Below are 22,807 nucleotides of genomic sequence, written 5' to 3'. Positions count from 1 at the left end.
GGTATTACCGCCCAGCTACCGTGTGCCCCATATGGTAATTCTGAATTTGATGTGTGCCAAAACACACGGTAGAAAATATGTTCTATTTTCTACCGAATGGCATTTACCCAGTGGAAAATGGCAGTGGACGCATGCTAGATGCCTACCGCTTGGGTGGCACATGAGATCTTACCACTAAGTCAATGGGTGGTGGTAAGGTCTCAGGCCACAAATGGACAAGTGCTGGTTTTTATTTTGCCGCATGTCCATTTTTCGGCCTCTTAAAAAAAAGGCCCCTTTTCCAGGACACGTTAAAAACTGGCCCAGCGCATGCCCAAAAGATGCGCTCGCACTGCTGAAGGCCACTTTTTGCCATGGCTTAGTAAAAGAGCCCCTAAGATGGATAAAGACCATATGGCCTATCCAGTCTGCCCATCCATGCCATCTACTATCCTTTCCTCTCCCTTAGAGATCCAACTTATTTGCCCAAACTTTTTTTTCTTTGTTTTATTTATTTCGGCATTTATATCTCACATTTTCCAATAGAATATTGTATCACTGTGTCTTACAATAGAAACTTAGAGTAACAAGCTGACAATCTAACAATAGAATATTATTTCAGTGTGGCTTACAATAGAATCTTAAAATATCAAGCTAACAATCTAACAGTGAATCACTAACAGTTTGTGTCAGCGGAGGCGTAGGTACATAATTTTCTTGAGTGTAGCTTATGTCTTATGCAGTTTCCTTGTAAAAATTTTTTTCTAAAGAACAATGCTTTTAGGTGTTTACGAAAATTTAAATAGTTATTCAAACACCTTATGTCTTTTGGCAGAGTGTTCCGACTTTTTGTACATGGGTAAGTAAAACCAGATGCATATATTGATCTATACGTCAGACCCTGACAGTTATGGAAATGGAGAGTGAGAAGGTTTCGCATTCCCATATTTGTATGGGATCTTGCCGGGTATTTGTGACCTGGATTGCCCACTGTTGGAAACAGGATGCTGGGCTCGATGGACCTTTGGTCTTTCCCAGTATGGCAATACTTATGTACTTATTGCATGGCCAGGCCGTAAATGATCCTGTAGACTAGTGTGCATACCTGAAAGGCTATTTGTACTTTGATTGGGAGCTAGTGTAGGCATTGTAGTGATGGGCTAGCCCTATCCAATCATGATTTCCCATGTGTCAGCCTTGCGGCTGTGTTTTGTGCTGTCTGCAGTTTCTTTAGGATTAGCTCTTTACAGCCTGCATATACTCCGTTGCAACAGTCCACATGGGCTAGAACCATCGTTTGTACTAGCATGCGAAAAGCCTTTCTAGGGAAATATCCTCTTATTCGTTTAAGTTTCCACATGACATGGAACATTCTTTTTGCAACATTTGCAGCCTGTTTTTCTAAGGTTAGGTTACAATCTAGAGTTACACCTAACATTTTTCAGGTTTTCTGCTATTGGATGTGTGGCCCCGTCTATATTGATGCTAAAAAGGTTTTCCTTACAATAGATTGGTGTTGGTACCAGACATTGGTTTTTCTCTCTGCTGAGCTTCAGTTTGGAATGCTGTGAGCCAGGACTCCATAATGGTCATCACAAATTTGATCGTATCAATAATTTCTGTCAGCCCTTTATCAAATGGGATATATATTGATATATCATTTGTGTATATGAAGAGGTTGAATCCTTTTTTTGCCAATGATCTCGCTAGTGGTATTATCATTATATTAAATAGTATGGGTGAGATTCGTGATCCCTGCGGAACACCACAGTCTGCTTTCTGGGTGGGGGGGGGGGGGGGCAGATATTGTGGTGCCCATCTTTACTTGGTAGGATCTAGATGTCAAAAAGCCTTTGAACCAGTCTAGCACTGATCCACTAATTCTAATTTTATCTAGCAGCCTTAACAGAATCAGGTGGTCAACCATGTCAAAAGCACTTGGCATGTCAAATTGTAAGAAGAGAATTTTCTGCCTCTGCTGATTTCCTCTTTAAAGTTTGCTAGTAATGTTATTAGCACCATTTCTGTGCTAAACTGAAGCCTGAAGTCTGAATGAGACTCATGGAGTATTGAGAAACTGTGTTGAGTAGTCCACAAGCTGTTTGGCAACTATTCTTTCTATGATCTTGGTCATGAGAGGTATGGAGGCTATTGGTCTGTAGTTTGTGATTTCACTCTTACTTATTTTCTTATTTTTTGGGATAGTTGTTAGCGTTATTTTACATTTTTTTCTATTGGAAACAAACCTTTGGATAGCATGAAAGACGTGAGCTCCGAATTGTTCTATGAAGTTTGCTGGAGCTTCTTTCATTATGTAGTTTGGACAATTGTCCAACAAACAATATGCCGAGGATGACCATACTCTATCCACAATAATAATTTCCTCCTGTGAGCCTTCTAGTTCTTCAACAAAGACTTCTAGGTTGCTATCTACCTGTGGAAGCCCTTTCTGGAGATCGGTGATGTTTTTCTCAAAATATTTAGCTGGTGCTTCTGCTGTTGGAGGGGTGTCATTCATTACTGTTAGTGAGTGTTTAGCATGCCATTTACCAATCCATACAATTTCTTTAGATTTTTGTAATTAGGTATTCACAGTTGCTGTTTGTTGCTGGAGTAGGGTCTATCTCCTCTGTACCATGTATGGGCTCAAAGTTGCTTTCAAAGTTGCGTGCAAAGGGGCGTATTTCACTTTAGCTCAGGCGACTCTGACCTTGTTGCATCTACAGCTCTCTTTCTCCTCTCTGTCACCCCTGACAAGTCCAGCACATACTACAGCCTCACTGGGCCCAAAGGCCCAAATCAGATGCTAGTAAGGATCGATTCAATAGGTAATAGTCAGGTATGGAAATGTAGCATTCTTCCTGTCAACAGCAGGAGCCTTATACTGAAAAAGCTCAGTTTGCTCCCCCAGCACTCCAACCACAGGCCTCCAGAAGGGACGTTCCAAATGAGAAACCTGGCATCCCCGCTTCTGCCACATGCAGGACAGGTAGTCCAAATTACAGCTGCCAGCAATACCTGCACTCAGATGCTTTTACAGTTTGTCATGACTGCCCACATTAGAAGTACCACTCTTCAGTGCAATGCAGAAGGTGCAGGAGCCTTTTGTCACTCAACCCAACAGCAAAGGCTCCATGAGGTGTCTGGAGATTCTCTCTCCATATTGGGCCTTCGCCACACTTGAGCCCTGCCACCGATCACTTCTCTGCTTGCAGCACCTGAGGGCTGCTGCTCTTTTCCACTGCTGCTGCCAGGGCTTTTCAGCCAAGCCCACATGTTCCACATTACTTCCTTCCCCCACCTTCAGTACTTGCTTCGCTCTAGGGTGAGGCAGACTGGCTGAAAGTTCTGAGTCATGTTTGTTTCTTCTGATAGAACTGTGGTCTTGCTCACTTGGGTTGGGTAGCAGCTCCATGGTTCACGGTTCCTCTTCTGAGTTCCTATGATATCTGTTATGAGTGTCAGCTAGGAGGTCTCAGGTATACAGATAGATTCTCTTGTCCAGGTTTCAATAAAGCTGCCACCTTTTATAGTTCCACTTGAGCAAATGTGACCATGTATTAACTGAGGGTGGATACAACCAGCACATGGGTCTGCACATGTCACAGTTGCCATGGTTATTGCCCTTTATTATTTTCATTATGTTTTTCCTAATTGCTCCCCAGTGTAGGAACCAGTCGCCTTCTGTCTATTTAGAAAAAAAAACAATTTCTGGAAGAGTCTTGAAAGATGGTGAATAATGCATTTACATGATAATAACTTCAGAATTTCACACATACAGGGCTGTTTACCACAGCTGTTCTATTTTAAGGGAATATGTTCCCTGAAAAGTATTACTTTAGTTCAAAATGCTTTTGGAAAAGGCTACCTCATAGTCATAGAAATAAGTGCCGAGAACCACCCACTTATGCCCATTTGACTTAATGCTCTCACTATTTTTCATTAACAAGATATATTTCCTCTGTCACTTTAAGACTTTTGTTAAATGATATGTACAAAGATGAAGAATGAAAGTTCAGAGTGAGTTACTGAAGTAAAAGTCAACATGCCAGTTGTAGGTGACATATTTTTATTGGACTAACTTGGTGGTTCCACCCCAGCCCTTAAGACACACCCAGCAGCTTGTCAGGTTTTCAGGATACCCACAATGAATATGCAGGAGATAAATTTGCTTATGATGGAGATAGTGCATGCAAATGTATTTCATGTATATTCATTGTGGATATCCTGAAAACTGTACTTGGCTGGGTGTGTACTGCAGTGGAGAGCCCCTGTTCTAACTTAATATGTCTGCAACAAAGGTATTTGAGAGTTGAACTACCTTCAGCAAGTCACTGGGCAAATCTTGTACTTACCTAATGAAGGGAATTAACCAACGAATGTTTTTAGCTCGGTCTAAAAGATCATAAGTACATAAGTAATGCCATACTGGGAAAAGACCAAAGGCCCATCAAGCCCAGCATCCTGTCCCCGACAGCAGCAAATCCAGGTCAAGGGCACCTGGCAGCTTCCCAAACGTACAAACATTCTATACATGTTATTCCCGAAATTGTGGATTTTTCCAAGTCCATTTAGTAGCGGTCTATGGACTTGGATCAACTACTACTTGACTATCATCTTTAAATCCAATATTTCTATGTAGATCAACATAGCAAGCATGTTACTGTACTTACATCACTGATTAAAGGTCTCATTTATTATTAATATACATTAACCAGTTAAGGCCAGATTCTACATAAGGCGCGGCAAGTAGCGAGCATTAAATTGTGTATGCGACCAATTCACGTGCGCTACTCAATTTAGTAACATGCCAATTAATGATAATTGGTCGAAAACATCCAATTATTACCACTTGGCAAGAACTGGAATTTATGCACGCTTCTTTTTAAGCATATTCTAAAAAGAGGCCTGTGTAAATTCCAAGGCGTGTAGCTGAAAAGGGGGCATGGTCATAGGAGAAGTGTAGGCGTGTTGGGTACATCAATCAAATTTTTGCGCATTGTTATAGAATTTGGGGGAATTCATGTGCATTTAGGTGCAGGTACTTACACCAAGGTTTTCAGCAGCATAAATGGCCACGCCTAAGTGTACGTGCGTTCCCCTGGCCTATGCGCTATTCTATAAACCACAATATTCCAATGCGCCTATATTTTAGACAACTTATGTAGAATCTCCGGCCCCTAATGCATGTTAAACAAACGCCAGCCCTATTACTCTCACAATCGGAGAAGGAAGCAAACATTATTTAGGAGGAAAAAGCCAGCTATGGAACTTAGGTAACATTAGCGACGAGTACACAGCACCTCAGCGGATAATATGGCAAACTGAGTTACTATGTATATGTTAATGACCTGTTGCAAGTTACAATACTCAGCAAAATGTTATGCCTGCATGCGGGCAGGATTACAGAACAAGATGGATACGGCTAGTCTCCTGGCTTGGACGGCCAGGGGGCCAATAGCTTTGGTTAAAGTGGTAAATGCATCCTTGTACGGGATGCATTTGATTGGACAGCGTGCTATAGCAGACAGCACTGAGGAGGAACAGGGTGCTTGGACGGCACAGCCTGTAGTAATATAAGCAAGAAGGGCTGTGTACTCGGAGGGAGATGTTTATCAAGGATGTTTACCAATGATTGTTTATGTGAAGGTTTACAATAAATAAATTTTGCGGACCGGGCTGCGGCCTAAATAAATCCACATTTGTTAAAGAAATTGGCTTCTGGTGTGGTGTTTGGATAGAAGGGGGTGACTGAGTGAATGCCGAATGCCCGTGTTGATCTTTTTCTAGTTAAAAATCTTGATGGATAATTAATGAGGTAATGTGTGAGGGCTCCAAATAATAGTTTTAAAGATAGTGAAGATTAGGGAGCTCTTTAAAAGATGATGTCCTGATTTAATCTGCTTCTTTTTAAAGATGAGTGCCATTTTGAGTATTGGACTAAAGAACCAGCGATTAAAACCACTGAGCTGAACTGGTAAGCTGTCTGAAGTTTAAAAAGGATAGTGAACCATGACGTTCATGTAGAGTTAACACGAACTTTAAACAAAGAGAGCGAGGATAAGTTTATATTTATTTGAAAGTTGGAGAGCTCTTTAAAAGTTGATGTCATGGTTCAATCAGCATCTTTTCAAAGGTGGATGTCATTTTTGAATACTAAACTTAAAATAAGTTCGCTGAATTGAATTGACAAGTTGTGATTGATGTTTTGCTGGCTTTTGATATTAAGCGAATGAAGCCTTAATGCAAGATGTTAGTAAAATATAATGTAAAGATGAATTAGCAATAAAACTTATGTTGAGTACATAGAATTGTAGCCATTCAACATTGTGGACAATGTGATTGATCGATCTTTAATTTCAGAAGTATGGCATGATACATTCCTGGAGAAAGCCTGAACAAAAGAGACGGGCGAAACGGGACCCCCATCGGATTGGATCTTATAGATAAGTGCTACACAGCTTTTTTTTATAATAAAAATAATAAATAGAATTGATAAAGTGAGAAGAGGAGAATTAAAGCAATAAAAACTGGAGGTTTTTTGTAGCCGATGAAGATTGTGGTTCTGTGAGGACTAAAATACGAACCAAATTGAGACTACAGACATACAGAGACTTTTTCCTCCTAAATAATGTTTGCTTCCTTCTCCGATTGTGATGCAAGTTATATAGAAAGAAGGTGATTTGGGTTTCCACAGTGTTATTACCACATTTTGATACAGTGACTGAAAAAAAAAAGATTGCAATCGTTCACTATAGATAGTTATCCCATAAGTACACAAGTACATACTGGAACAGACCGAAGGTCCATCAAGCCCAGCATCCTGTTTCCAACAGTGGCCAATCCAGGTTACAAGATCCCGGCAAGATCCCAAAATAGTACAATACATTTTATGCTGCTTATCCTACAAATAAGCAGTGGATTTTCTTCAAATCCATTTTAATAATGGTCTATGGACTTTTCCTTTAGGAAGCCATCCAAATCTTTTTTAAACTCCACTAAACTAACAGCTTTTACTAAGTTCTCTGGCAACGAATTCCAGAGTTTAATTACACATTGAGTGAAGAAATATTTTCTCCAATTCGTTTTAAATTTATTACTTTGTAGCTTCATTACATGTCCCCTAGTCCTAGTATTTTTGGAAGGAGTAAAAATGCGTTCACGTCTACCTGTTCCACTCCACTCATTATTTTACAGACCTCTATCATATTTCCCCTCAGCCGTCTTTTCTCCAAGCTGAAGATTCCTAAACGCTTCAGCCTTTCCTCATGTGTGTTGTTGTTCAAGCATCACAGAAATTGACTTTCTGAGTCGTTACGTCATGCTCTGTGTCTGACCCTATTCAAATTCAGGTTAAAAGCCCATATTCAACTGTTTAGTACCCATAAAGGCATACCCTACCAACCCAACTTAAATGCCTGAACCCTGCAACACTACGAAACCAAAGCACGTAATGAACATAACATAACTCTTCCTATATACGATTCCCTAATATGTCTGTTCCACAAGAACCTCATTCTACCACAACATCACTGTGTAACTGTTTATACTGGAATTGGCGAACGCCTTTACAGTACTATGTAAGCCATATTGAGCCTGCAAATAGGTGGGAAAATGTGGGATACAAATGTAACAAATAAATAAATATCTATTTTAAATGTTCCCGTAATAAAAAAATTCCCTAATCCCTTATTTGTCCTGTTTGCCTGTCTTGAATAAATTGTAAACTTTGTCGAGCAGGACTGTGTCTTATGTGTTTGTGTACAGTGCTGTGTAAATCTAGTAGTGCTATGCAAATGATATGCAGTAGTAGAAGCAGCAGGGGGTAACTGCCTTTTCCAATATCAGATGTTCCTGTCCTTTTCCGGGAGCTGTGCCTTGTTCTCTCTGCCTGCCGTATCGCATGTCCAAACTAGTCTTGTGACAGATTTCGCTTTCCAATTTGGAGAAATGGTGCACTCCCACATGAACATTTATCTTTAACCACAGGACCCTCTTACTAAAGTGCGTCAAACAGTTAAAGAACAAACTCATGTACGTTGTCATGCCACCATAGTAACAGCTACTGCACTCGTATGTTTACATCGCATGTAAATTTGCATTTTAACTGTTTGACACTCATGTGGGCGTGTACCCTTTCTTCAAATTGGAAAGTGAAATCTGTCACACAACCAGTTTGGATAGAGGTCTATAAAATAATGAGTGGAGCAGAATGGGTAGACGTGAATCGCTTGTTTACTCTTTCCAAAAATACTAGGACTAGAGGGCATGCAATGACGCTACAAAGTAGTAAACTGAAAACGAATTGGAGAAAATATTTCTTCACTCAACCTGTAATTAAACTTTGGAATCCACAGCCAGAGAATGTGATAAAAGCAGTTAGCTTAGCGGGGTTTAAAAAAAGGTTTAGATAGCTTCCTAAATAAAAAGTCTATAAACCATTATTAAGATGGACTTGGGAAAAATCCACCACTTATTTTTAGGATAAGCAGCATAAAACATATTGTACTGTTTTGGGATCTTGCCAAATACTTGTAACCTGGATTGGCCACTGTTGGAAACAGGATCCTGGGCTTGATGGACCTTCAGTCTGTCCCAGTATGGCAACACTTACGCACTTATATACTTAAGGATAAGTGATATGGGAGGCAGAGAAAGCAAGACACAGCTCCCAAAAAAGAACAGAAACATGTAATATTGGAAGAGGCACTTACCCTATACTACTCTGTGTCATTTCTATACTGCTACTAGATTAGGGGTTCTCAACCCAGTCCTCAGGTCACACCCAGCCAGTCAGGGTTTCAGGATACCCACAATGCAAATGCACGAAATAGATTTGCATAAAATAGAGGCAATGCATGCAAATGTATCTCATGCATATTCATTGTGGACAGGATTAACAGCCCCTGTACTAGATATACACAGCACTGTACACAGACTTGTAAGAGACAGACCCTGAACAGGTTATGGACAGAGAATGGGCAGGGACTGCACACTGCTGTTAGCGTGTGCTACTTGCCACGCGCTGTCACTTGTACATTTAGTGAGGGTGCACTTAGTACATAAGTAATGCCACACCGGGAAAAGACCAAAGATCCATTGAGCCCAGCATCCTGTCCACGACAGCGTGTAATCCAGGCCAAGGGCACCTGGCAAGCTTCCCAAACGTACAAACATTCTATACATGTTATTCCTGGAATTGTGGATTTTTCCCAAGCCCATTTAGTAGTGGTTTATGGACTTGTCCTTTAGGAAACCGTCTAACCCCTTTTTAAACTCTGCCAAGCTAACCGCCTTCACCACGTTCTCCGGCAAGGAATTCCAGAGTTTAATTATGCGTTGGGTGAAGAAACATTTTCTCCGATTTGTTTTAAATTTACTACACTGTTGTTTCATCGCATGCCTCCTAGTCCTAGTATTTTTGGAAAGCGTGAACAGACGCTTCACACCCACCTGTTCCACTCCACTCATTATTTTATATGCCTCTATCATGTCTCCCTTCAGCTGTAAGGGGTCCTTTTACCAAGGGGTCCCATAAGGGGTCCTTTTACCAAGTTGTGGTAAAAGGGGCCCTGCACTAGCGGCAGGGGCCATTTTACTGCAGTGGGTAAAAAGGCTGAAAAACGAAATGGCCATGCGGTAAGATTTCACTTACTGGGCGGTCATGTGTGGGGGGGGGGGGGGGAGAGCACTTACCACCATCCAGTGAGGTAGCGGTAAGGGCTCCCGTGCAAACCTGGCTGTAACCGGGTAGTTGTGCAGTGCTGCCCCGATTACCACTCGATTATAGTGTCTGCAGAAATAACTTTTGAATATTTCTGCCAGTGCCAGAAATGCTGTGCGCAGGGGGTGGAGCTACAGCCGGTGCCTGTGTTGGGCCGGCGGTGGCTCCAGATTGGCATGCGGTAAACCCGTGGAGGGCTTCCTGCCACTTTGTAAAAGGACCCCTGAGAGGAAGGCATGTGAGTGCATCTGTACCAATTGTAAACCGTCTTAATGTGCAGTAAAATAGATTTCAATGTGGGAAGCGGAGAGGAAATGCTCGGAGAGGAAATGCTGGGCAATGCCCTTAATCGCAGCACAGCCCTCACACTTAACCCTGTTAATTTTTGCTGTTAATGCACTTTATTACAAGGGCCCGTATGTTTATTACTAGGTGGCTGCCAAGTCAAAATGAATCACAGGAGATGAATGTCACCTCAAAATGAACTGCAAATCTGTGTTCATTTTACTTATAAAAGGGTCCTTTTACAACACCACAGTAAAGCTACCGCAGAACTGTCGCACACCAATCCAGCACTACCGCCGGCCTACCGCAGGAGCCGGCAGTACTGCCGTCTCCAGGGCGCACCATTTCTGGCAGGACAGGGGCTTACCTGGCGGTAATCGGGCCAGCACCATCTGCTGCCCAGTTACTGCTGGGTTTGGCCGCGTGGAAAGTATGCACTTACCGCACAGTCATTTCCTTTTTTGGCCTTTTACCCCCTGGGGTAAAAGGAGCCTTGGCATGTGGCAAATCCACACGCCGATGTTACCTCAGGGCCTTTTTTTTACCGCAGCTTGGTACAACGAGTCCAAAATGAGATTCAAGGAAAAAGTTAAATAATATTTTTCATGATATGCTTTCCATACCAGTCAAGTATGAAATTGTTGAAATTATTATTAAATTATTACTGTTTTTATCAATTAACCATGAACTTTTAAGGTACTTAGGGCAGAGTCATGCACAGTTCATGAAATGTTATTGGTCACCATTAAAAACACATGGTTAGAATGATATAACAAGTTTATTTATATATCTATTAATCTGCCTGTCTATTTAATCGCAATATTTCTGATTCATTGGTATATAAGAGCAGTCAGGTTTTATTTCAGAGCCTTCATAGCTGCAGGAATCTCTCATCACACACATTCCTGCACAATTTTCGTTTATAATAAACAGCTCTGTCTATCAGTCTGAGAAACCAAAATGAAAAAGGGAGGAACAAAGGTTGCGTTGTTAATCAAAACACACTGCTAAAATGCTCTTATTAGATCAACGTTAAAATGCCATGCATTGCTATTCTAATTTATTCATGCCATCAATTTGCTGTGTGTGTACAAGACAGTATAAACATTTCAAAAATACTAGAAAGCACCACGTAAAAACTAAAATGATCAAAACCGTATTTACCCCCCTCCTGTGACCTTATTATTTCATGTAAACCATTGTGATTTCACACTGAAATCATTACCATAAGTCCAAGAGGCAAGCACACACACACATTCATAGGAATAAAAATTCTACTTCTAGGGTATGTTATCTCACCTTTGTATTCCTTAAAGTTCATTGTATACACCCATTGTTAAAGAAACTACATCAATTAACCATACGAATAATATTGATTTGCATTTGGCTAATGATCACAGAACATATTTGAAAAAAAAAAAAAATAGCCAGCAGCAAATATCACTGCAACATTTATGCAATTAAAACAAACGAATTTATCAAGCTATTAACTTTTTAAAACACAATGTACAGTTCTAAAAATGAAGACATTGTCTTTGATTGAAAACTTTTGTTTGGTGATCAGCTTGATAAATTTTAGTCGGTACTTACAAAAAAAACCCCAGAAGTATCTGTGAAAACCATTTCATCATCTATATTTCACATTAAAAGAACAATGCACAGACACGCTGCACCCAGATTTGACGATGCGTTAACACAAACCACATGCTTCTAAAAGAAAAAAAAACAGCAGGAGCCTGTGCAGGAGAACTCTGGTAAGATGTTCATTTTCAATGGCAGAATTTCTATAAAGAGGTATGAGAAAGTGAATTACCTTTACCATCCTAATAAGAGTTTTCAACTGATATATGTGCAGCTGCAGGTCCATGCGGTCCGTCAACCAGGTGCAAATAACATTCATTGAGCTGGTGTACCATTGCTGAAAGAGAGACAAAAGTTCTCCAGTACACAAATCACAATTGTACATGCCAATATTCTGCAAATATTGACTGTCAGTGAACTACAATAATAGATGTAAAGACAAAGTATTTTTTTTATTGTTCAAGTTATGCGGCTTGAAATTAGTGTAATATTTTTGAACATTTTCTTGCAATTACATGCTAAAAAGGATTTTAATAAATAAATGTTTCCAACTATTATGCATCACTAATACTATACAAAGCTCTTTTTTTCCACACTATTTTGTGCCAGGTAACAACATTACTGTATGACTCTGCAAGGTCAAATCATTTGCCTTGATTTGACCAAGATTTTTCAAATGCCTTCCTTTCCTCTAGCCCTGAATATATAATATGACCTATGTCAAATTGCTGTTTGACCTCTTTAATTATTTGTAGCGAAGAGAAAATGCAAATTTTGAGTCACAAATTGAGGAAGGTCCCTTCCTGGCTACTTGGCCAATTTAAGAACCTGCAAAACGTGCAAAGAGCTTAATACCCTGCCACCTGACTATATTGAGGACAGAAAACTGTTTGGACCCCGGCCACACAAGAAAGACTGTACCTCTCATTTAAAAAAATAAAAAAAAATCATCCTATTTATAATTTCTATCCCTATCACAAGGAATCAAGATTTAGTTCACTGTAGGTCTGATAAAATTGAATTGTACAAGTTTGTCTTCTAGGACAAACATGGGCCATTCTAATCGCATCCATTTGCAGTATGATCAGCTTTAATGTTACTATGAATTAGGAAAAATGTAATGACAGACACAGATGAGTTCACATCAATCTGTTGAAATATACTTTGCCTTAAGGGGGTTAAATTTTGCTTCTCATCTGTGAAAAATGCTTGCAGCTGTGTCATTGCGGGCTGCCACCCCTACAGAGAAGGAAGTCTCTGGAGTGCTACACTTTTATAAGACTGTTCATATAGTCATAAATTTCACTCAGACATAATGTTATAAAGTGTCAGCATTAAAAAAAAAGACGAATATTTTAAAACGCCAACAGAGCTTACATTGCAGAACCTTCAGCAATATTCATTAAACACTGCAAAGCAAATTAGGGTACATGCTTGTATTGAAAATATATGTGCTATGCTTAAAGCAAGGCATATTTTCTTATGAATCATAATCATATGTGCAGTATAGATAATATGAATACCTAGTCACACATAATAATGTTATATGTTATCAGATTTAGGCGGATGTATTGATTGAATTAAATATTTTGGTTAGAGTGATGTGGTAGCCGTGTTAGTCCACTTTTAAAGGTAATCAATAGAAATAAAAGAAAATAAAACATAGAAAGGAAAATAAGATGATACCTTTTTTATTGGACTAACTTAATATATTTTTGGATTAGCTTCCTAAGGTAACCCTTCTTCATCAGATCGGAATCATACTTTGGTTGTAATTCCTGGGTCTCTGTAATTCCTGGGACTTTGTCCACAGTTCTTTTAAATTGTAATCTGCATTGAATCTGACTTTTTTTTAGGGCTATGCAGAATAGAAGAATACATGCTATGCTTTGCTAAATTTATAAAACATTGTTCATTGAATATACATTTTTTATTAGTTTAACTTTAACCTGTGTAAAATATTTTACTGAAAGGATGAAACCTGCCATCTGATGCTGCCTCTTGTTTTTGAAAATTCTATTTCAAGCATTGTTTAAAATTCTTCCTTTTTTCAAGTGTTAGGGCTGATGAGATTGCAGTAGCTAGGGAAGTTTGGTAACATTTTTGCATGGAGTCTTAAGTTTGATTGAAAAGAAAGTCATAGAAAAAAAAATTCAGTTACAAATGGTTTAAAATATTTTATGCTCAAGGCAAAGTCAAAGAAAGAATTCCAAAATGGTGGAAAAGAGAAAACAAAATAGAACAACAGCAACAACAACAACAACAAAAAAAACCCTCCACCATAACTCAGAAAAACAAGTTGCAGATTTGCTTTGTCAAACAAAATATGGTAGGTGATTATCAAATAAAACTTACCTTACAGTCTTCCTTCCTTGCTTAGCCTCAGAGACTTAACCTAGCAGTATTCTCATATATAGATAACCTCATTAAGATTCCAAGAAATCAAAATCGAAAAGTTCAAGCACTACAGATTTTAATTACAGCTAATGTATGATTTAAAATGCTGAGCAATGATATCACATGCAAAACTTCCTTCAGTTAAGGTCAATTCCAAATCTAAATCTAGACCATTAAAGTTGGTTTGGAATATTTTCATGAGTTTTTCTCCACTGTACTTCAAATAAAGTCTACCAAATAATCAGAATTTATAACGTATAGTAAGAGTTCTATTCTATTAGCTGCACATCGTTGTTTATGTGTACATGTTGCATTACAGAAAAGAAGCTCTCCTTTGAAGGAGCGGCAAAAATGCTCTTCAGAAGACGTATGCTTCTCTGACTAGGTTCCAAAAACATGAGGGGTTGCACATTTTTTCACAAGGCCTGGGGAGATAGGACGACAGGGAATTGGTTCAAACAAGTCACATTTTTTTTTCTCTTCTGACAGGTTTTGTTACTTGGGATGATAAGATCCCAGTTAACACGCTTCAACGGGAAAAACTGGCAATGAAACAGAAAATCACCCCAGGTCTCATTGGCATTGGCATCATCACAAAGGCAATGATTTTACACCGATTATTTTTCATTCTACTATCCACCCATTTGATTATTCATTGTACAGATTTTCATGTCTTCCTACTTTTTTTTTTTTTTTTAGGGCATGGAATGGATTTCACACTAGATCTTTGAAAAGAAACAAATAATCAAGTTCCTGTTTCCCACCCCCACCCCTCTTACAGCAACCCAGGGATATCAGAACATACAAAATACTTCATAAATATAGTTTTGGAGACACCCCTTCTATTTCTAGTGTTACAGCTGGACCATCATCAGTTGATATTCTTCCTCATGAAAAGTTCAGTTTTAGGGAGGCCACTGTGAAAGGGTATCCTCATCAGGACATTTCAGAAACTACACTGTACCCTTAAATTAAATTACATTTAATCGGGACATTCAGAGATCAACTGTACTTGTGGTCTTCACATCCTATGAGTATTAGTAGACCTTGAAGTGAGAAATCGGAAAGAAAATGAGGAAGGTATTTCTTAAATCTGTCCAGTTTCAATACATCACCTGCTAATGTTGGCTACAATTTATGCTAGAGTCTATGTGAATATGCAATATATTGTCAAATCCTCTCTCCCCAAACCTTATATTTCAATATATCTTTCATGCATCTAAAATGCTTTTTTTGTGCTTTTGAAGAACACGGATCAACCTAGGCACTCAATTATACAGCAAATAAGTATACTCACAAAATATGCAATCATTTCAACCTACAAAATGCCCTTTACTATGTGGAAAGACCCACTACCATGTGCATCTATTTTTCCACAGGAGACAAGCTTCTCAATTTAATTGGAAAGAGGGCGAACTCAGCTAAAACCGTGAAACAGAACAGAGTCTGGTCAATCTCTTCTAAGCAATCAGTAGACACTCCACACAAGCTTGTATTTGTCTGTGGTATTTTTGCATCTGAAGGGAAGACCTCCAGTGTGGCTTCCTAAATAATGAGGATGATATTCAGGAGGAAGCGGTGAATGTTTTTTTTTTTAACCGTTGCTGGCGTTATTCCAAGATATTCAACGCCAGGCCATGTCCGTGCACCGGAACTGAATATCCAGGTTTATGTGGTTGGCTATCTCTTCTGTGGTTTAGTGTGATATTCTGCACCTAACCGCACAAGTGACACTGTATAAAGATAGGACTGACTTTTATGCGATCTAATTTGACCACTAAACTTAGGGCTCCTTTTATAAAGCCGCGCTAGGGATTCCTATTGGCTTCACAGCATTTGTTGCATCAGAATCACTAGCGCGGCTTTGTAAAAGGAGCCCTTTGGCAGTTACGTGCCGACTATTTGCACTTAACCACATAGAAACATGATGGCAGATAAAGGACATATAGCCTATCCAGTCTGCCTATCCTCTGTAACCCCAACTCTTCCTTTTCCTAAGCGATCCCACATGCTTATCCCATGCCTTTTTAAATTCTGACACAGTCCTCGACTCCACGACCTCCACTGGGAGGCCATTCCTTGCCTCCGCCACCCTTTCCGTGAAGTAATACTTTCTTAGATTACTCCTAAGCCTATTCCCACTTAACTTCATCATATGCCCCCTCGTTCCAGAGCTCACTTCATGTACATAAATGCCCTTGAGATATTTAAACGTTTCTATCATGTCTCCTTTCTTCCAGTGTATACATGTTGAGATTCATAAACCTATCCCTATATTTTTTGTGTTCAAGATTGCTTACTAATTTTGTAGCCGCCCTACACATGAGTGCAGACTCCGCCCACAGCCCGCCCACACCATAGCTAGCTTTGAGTGCAGTGATCTGTGGCGATGCTAACCGGTTAAGTGTTGCTGAAAATCAGCAGTTAGCTCCGAACAAACAATTTAACTGGCCAGGAGTCAATTCTGGCTGGTTAAATCAATTTGAACATCGACCCCTATGGTGGCAGCTCTATAAATGGGTGTTTTTTTTTATAGGTGCCGTGATACTGATAAGTATATGGCTGATATTTTGGACTTTTTTTGTTTTTTGTTTATGGATGTTGAGATTTATTAAGTTAGGTTTTCTTTGTAAAATTTCTGTGTAGCATGTGTTATGTATTTTTACGAGTGTATATTGTACCTCACACTGGATAAAGGTGGGTTATAAATAATATCTAAATCTAAATACTGTATGGGGAGCACCTATTCTATTTTGGCATCTGGGCACCCGGATTGCATTATAGAATTCTAACCTGGCAATGGCACTGAGGTGAAAACAAACCAAGCAGATCGATGAGAAATACCAACAGATTTTTATTGATGATAACACAAACCAAAGTAATGCATTAATTTGGTTTGTGTTATCATCAATAAAAATCTGTTGGTATTTCTCATTGAGTTGCTTGGTTTGTTTCAACTTGGGAGTTTGCTGATCAGCTGCCCTGTTTGTTCACTGGCACTGAGGTGCCTGCTACACCAACTGGCATGACTGAGCACACCTAAATGCAGCAAGAGTGCACGTAACTGGGAGACACATCCATGGCCCACCCATGCTCTGTCCATGTATGTGTATGTCCCTCACATTTGTGTGCGATAGCACTTAAGGTGTTTATATGCTTTAAGTGCTACTTTTTGGCACATATTTATTTATTTATTTGTTACATTAGTACCCCACATTTTCCCACTTATTTGCAGGCTTAATGTGGCTTACATAGTACCGTAAAGGCGATCGCCACGTCCGGTAGAGGAACAAATACAATGTGATGTTAAGGTCGGATAGGGTGGGTATGATACAGGCACATTAGGGGTCAAAGATAGGGGAGATTATATAGTGTCCAATACAATCTATGGTTTTGCTGTGTTGCAGAGTTGAGGCATTTATGTTGGGTCGGTATGGTATGCCTTATTGAACAGGTAGGTTTTTAGTGACTTCCTGAAGCTTAGATGGTCGTAGATTGTTTTCACACCTTTTGGCAGTGCATTCCATAGTTCTGTGCTAATATAGGAGAAGTTGGATGCATAGGTAGCTTTGTACTTGAGTCCTTTGCAGTTTGGATAATGAAGGTTTAAATATGTTCGTGATGATCCAGTTCTGTTCCTGGTTGGTAGGTCTATGAGGTCTGTCATGCAAAAGGTTTCTTAATCTTGGGTGCCTAGTTATAGAAATACCTTTCCAAACTCCCCTATCCCATCACCAACTAAACCCTAATGCTACTGGTAGTTCTTGAAGTCTTGGTGTTTTTGGCACCATTCCATCAGTAAGCCAAATTTCAAGCAGCCACATTTTCCCTCAGATTCTATAAATAGCTACTAAACTCACGGGCGTAAATCAGCACGTGTAGCCAATTTGTACACGCAACTTAAACGTTTAACAAGCAAATCAGCACCAATAACCTAAACTCCACCCCTGAGCATACCTACTGCTCAAGTATGCACCAGCTTGCACTGTGCTTACTTTTAAGTGTGATTAACAGCCCACTGATGCACACAAATCAATGTTTAACACGTAAAAATGTTTATAAAATGACCCTCTGACCATGTACTGAACTTTTCAATTTAAAGAATGAATATATGTCATTGGAAACCGGTAAGCTGCTTCATGGTTGCATTCACATAGCATCAGAGAATTTGGCAGTCTACTTCTTGATTTTATAAATAGCTGTAGTAGCAGAATTAAATGGCCATATATTATGTGATAAGTGATGACTGCATAAATCCTTAAAAACAAAAAAAATTGCCCCAGTTCTACACATACGGGCTTTTTTTTACTAAAGTGTGCTAAGCAGTTATACAATTTAGCATAAGGTAAATGCAAATAACCCTGGTAACTATTATTGTGCTCTAGCTAATTCACGTGCTAATCACATAACTCCAGATTCTGTACATGTTGCTCAAAGTTAGGTGCTCAACTTTGAGTCGATTGCAGATCCATGTGCAAAGTAATTGGCTAAATTGGTACATGCAAATCTAACTCATGAATATTCATTGTGGATATCCTGAAAACTGACTCTCTGGGGTTCACCAGGACAGGTTTGGGAACCACTGCACTAATCTATAACTGGGAGCCTAATGGGCTCATTTTCGAAAGAGAAGGATGCCCATCTTTCGACACAAATCGGGAGATGGGCGTCCTTCTCCCAAGACCAAATGGCTTGGATTTGGTTGTTTCTGAGATGGATGTCCTCGGTTTCCATTATCGCCGAAAACCGGGGACGACGATCTCTAAGGTCAACCTAAATGTTGAGATTTGGGTGTCCCCAACCGTATTATTGAAATAAAAGATGGCCGCCCATCTTGTTTCGATAATACGGGTTTCCCCGCCCCTTCGCAGGGACGTCCTCAGGAAAACTTGGGCGACCCATTTGATTATGCTCCTCCACGTGTTCTCGCACATAACCCATGGGATGGGCATGGGTGTTCCCACTATTGTAGTGTTTAGTTCAATTTAATTTATTAGGTATTTGATATACTGCCTTTCAAACAATATCAAAGCAGTGTACAATCAAACCAAACTAGAAAAGAAAGGAACTACATAAAACGTAGCACAGAAGAAAAGAAGTCTGTGTTCCAGAGCTGAGTCCAGCTGCCGGGCCACTCAAAGGCTGGGGATGCTGAAAGCTAGGGTGAACAAGTGAGTTTTTAAAAGAGTCCAAAAACATGGATGACTATTCCATTCTAAGCGTAACAGGGAGAGCTTTCCATAAAGTAGAGGCTGTACAAAAAAATGTCAAACACCGAGTCCACTTCAGGCAGGAGGGGTGAACTGGGGAAAGGGAAAGATGGGTGACCAAGGCTGAGTGAAGTGTCTGGGATGGCATGTAGGAAGTAATAAGTGAGGATAGATAAGAGGGGATCCCAGTGTGAGAATTTTGAAATGTACATGAAAAGCAAGAGAAAGCCAATGATAATGAGCCAGCAAAGGTGAAATAAGATCAGACCTGCATGCATGTGCAAGCACAGGAGGACTCATCAAGGTATCGATGTAGGAAGCAGATGTGGTGAAGTGAAAAGAAACAGGAGCTAACTACAGAGGAGATATGCGGAGAAAAAGAAAGTTGTGAATCAAAGGTCACACCCAAATATTTCAGGGTCGACACTACTGTTAGGCAAGATTTACGAAGTACAGGGACCAATACAGGGGCCAAAGGTTTACCAGTAACCCACAGTGCAACGGACTTGGAAGGGTTCAGTACAAGGTGATTTGAGGTGACCCAGTAGTCGATAGCATCCAAACAGAACTAAGGTTGGATAGATTTTAGGCAGAAATGAGAAGGATATCATCTGCATAAATGTTGAATTCAACAGAAGACGCTTGAATGAGCAATGCCAGGGAGCTGAAAAAAATGTTGGACAGGGAGAGCAAAGAGCCTTCTGAAACACAACAGCGGGAGGGAAACAGAATAGTAGCAGCCTAAGAAGAAGGAAGAAAATCACTTAAGAACTAAGCCACAAATGTCTGGCCAAGAGAAGGGAGTGGCTAACCAAGTCAAAAGCCGTGCTGAGATCAAGAGAAACCAGTAGGATGGCCTAACCACATTCAAATGTAGTGTCAATGTCATTCAAAAGAGTAGGTACCTACTTTCCTTTATAGAATACTAGTGTAACCACTTATATATTGCACTAATACTGTTAGCTGTTTATCATTTATTAAATTTGCTATACCACTTTCGTTGTAGGCAAATTAAAGTGGTTACTATAAAATCATTAAAAAACAATCAAACCAAAAGGAACGCCAATTATAGATAGGAAAGAACAGACTGATCTTATTAAATTAAACACTAACTCAATCATGGAGAGAACAGTGCCACACGCATGCATACAAAGATGAGCAGACCACGAAAGGGGAAAAATGTGATTAAACATATAAGCACAAACAAGGCAACACAGGCATAATCAACATTCCACACAGTTAAACCCAACCTTCCATTGCGGAATCAGCCCAGACCTATGTATGGAGCACTTGCTGGAATAAATTTTAGTAGAGTGCAGAAGGATATATAGGATGTTTCAAGTTGAAGGCTCTGTGGCAACGAATTCCACAGTGCTGGTGAAACAAAGTAGAATGCGCTGGATCTTGTGGATACCTGACTGGCTTTAGAGGGGTGTGGGAGAACTAGTCTGTTATGTTTTAGTGAGTGTAGGATACGAGAAGGTGTGTACAGGATCACTAATGAAGCAAGATATAGGCAGGGGAACCACTGTGAAGAACCTTACATATAAGTACATAAGTATTGCCACACTGGGACAGACCAAAGGTCCATTAAGCCCAGCATCTTGTTTCCAACAGTGGCCAATCCAGGTCACAAATACCTGGCAAGATCCCCAAAAAAGTACAATACATTTTATGCTGCTTATCCCAGAAATAAGCAATGGATTTTCTGCAAGTCAATTTAATAATGGTCTATGACCTTTTCCTTTAGGAAGCTGTCCAGACCTTTTTTAAACCCCACTAACCAATTTTACCACATTCTCTGGCAACGAATTCCAGAGTTTAATTACACGTTGAGTGAAGAAAACTTTTCTCTGATTTGTATTAAATTTACTACTTTGTAGCTTCATCGCTTGCCCCCTAGTCCTAGTATTTTTGGAAAGAGTAAACAAACATTTCACGTCTACCTGTTCCACTCCACTCATTATTTTATAGACCTCTATCATATCTCCCCTCAGCCATCTCTTCTCCACGCTGAAGAGCCCTAGACGCTTCAGCCTTTCCTCATAGGGAAGTTGTCCCACCCCCTTTATCATTTTCGTCACCCTTCTCTGCACCTTTTCTAATTCCACTATATCTTTTTTGAGATGCGGCAACCAGAATTGAACACAATATTCGAGGTGCTGTCACACCATGGACTGATATAAAGGTATTATAACATCCTCACTTTTGTTTTCCATTCCTTTCCTAATAATACTTTGTGAGTTAAAGTAAGGATTTTGAATATGACCCTCAGATTGATAGGTGGCCAGTGGAGCTACTGAAGGAGGGGTGAAGCGTGATCAAATTGGGACGCCTGATGAAGAATATGGGCTACAGTATTTTGCCAGCCTTTTAAAATTATATTTAGCAATCCATGCATAAACAACATTGCAATAGTTGTACCTAGAATGAAGAAAGGCATAGAATAGGGAACAAAGAGGGGGCATAATCGAATGGCACCGGCCATCTCCGTGGCCGGCTCCATAAAACAACCGTATTTTTGAAAAAGATGGCTGGCCATCTTTTCTTTCGATAATATGGTTGGGGCCGGCTAAATCTCAACATTTAGGTCAAATGTTGAGATCGCTGGGTTTAGAGATGGCCGGCTTTGGTTTTCGGCCATAATGGAAACTGGGCCCGGCCATCTCAAACCAGGTGAAATGCAAGGTATTTGGTCATGGGAGGAGCCAGCATTTGTAGTGCACTGGTCCCCCTGACATGCCAGGACACCAACCGGGCACCCTAGGGGGCACTTCTAAAAATAAAAAAAAAATTGCTCCCAGGTGCATAGCTCCCTTCCCTTGGGTGCTGAGCCCCCCCCCAAATCCCACTCCCCACAACTCTAGACCACTATCATAGCCCTAAGGGGTGAAGGGGGGCACCTACATGTGGGTACAGTGGGTTTTGGGGGGGTTTGGAGGGCTCCCATTTACCACCACAAGTGTAACAGGTAAGGGGGGGGGGATGGGCCTGGGTCCACCTGCCTGAAGTGCACTGCACCCACAAAAAACTGCTCCAGGTACCTGCATACTGCTGTCAGGGAGCTGGGCATGACATTTCAGGCTGGCATAGAGGCTGGTAAAAAAATGTGTAAAATTTTTTTTTTGGGTGTGAAGGGGTTGGTGACCACTGGGGGAGTAAGGAGAGGTGATCCCTGATTCCCTCCGGTGGTCATCTGGTCACTTGGTCGTAAAAATAAATGGACCAAGTGAAGCCGGCAAAATGCTCATCAGAGCCGGCCATATTTTTTCCATTATCGGGCGAAGCCAGCCATCTCGTAATGCCCTCGTCCCGCCCCCGTCCTGCCTTCTGTACCCTGCCAAAACGCCCCCTTGAAGTTTTGCCAGCCCCGCGACGGAAAGCAGTTGGCACCGGCCAAAATCGGCTTTCGATTATACCGATTTGGCCAGGTTCAGGAGATGGCCGGCCATCTCCCGATTTGTGTCAGAAGATGGCTGGCGATCCCTTTCGAAAATAAGCTGGAAAGTGCATGAAAGTCCAGTCGATTGCGAATTGATCTTAACTTACATAAGAAAAAAAAACCCTGTTTTAACCACCTGTGAAATCTGAGAACTGAAGGAAAGAGCTGAATCTAGAATGACACCAAGAT

At 40.4% G+C, this 22,807-nt stretch overlaps 1 protein-coding gene across 1 annotated transcript in view; it reads right to left on the bottom strand.

The window, feature by feature from the left end:
* The window catches only part of CADPS (calcium dependent secretion activator), a 520,576-nt gene that overhangs the window by 5,873 nt on the left and 491,896 nt on the right, over positions 1-22,807 (bottom strand). Inside the window, 1 exon segment of the mRNA XM_030208035.1 lies at positions 11,802-11,906. Within this exon segment, the coding sequence (XP_030063895.1) occupies positions 11,802-11,906 (105 nt within the window).

This window comes from Microcaecilia unicolor, chromosome 6 (genome assembly GCF_901765095.1).
Source record: "Microcaecilia unicolor chromosome 6, aMicUni1.1, whole genome shotgun sequence".
In the NCBI taxonomy this organism is placed as follows: domain Eukaryota; kingdom Metazoa; phylum Chordata; class Amphibia; order Gymnophiona; family Siphonopidae; genus Microcaecilia; species Microcaecilia unicolor.
This window is presented reverse-complemented; position numbering and strand designations above follow the sequence as displayed.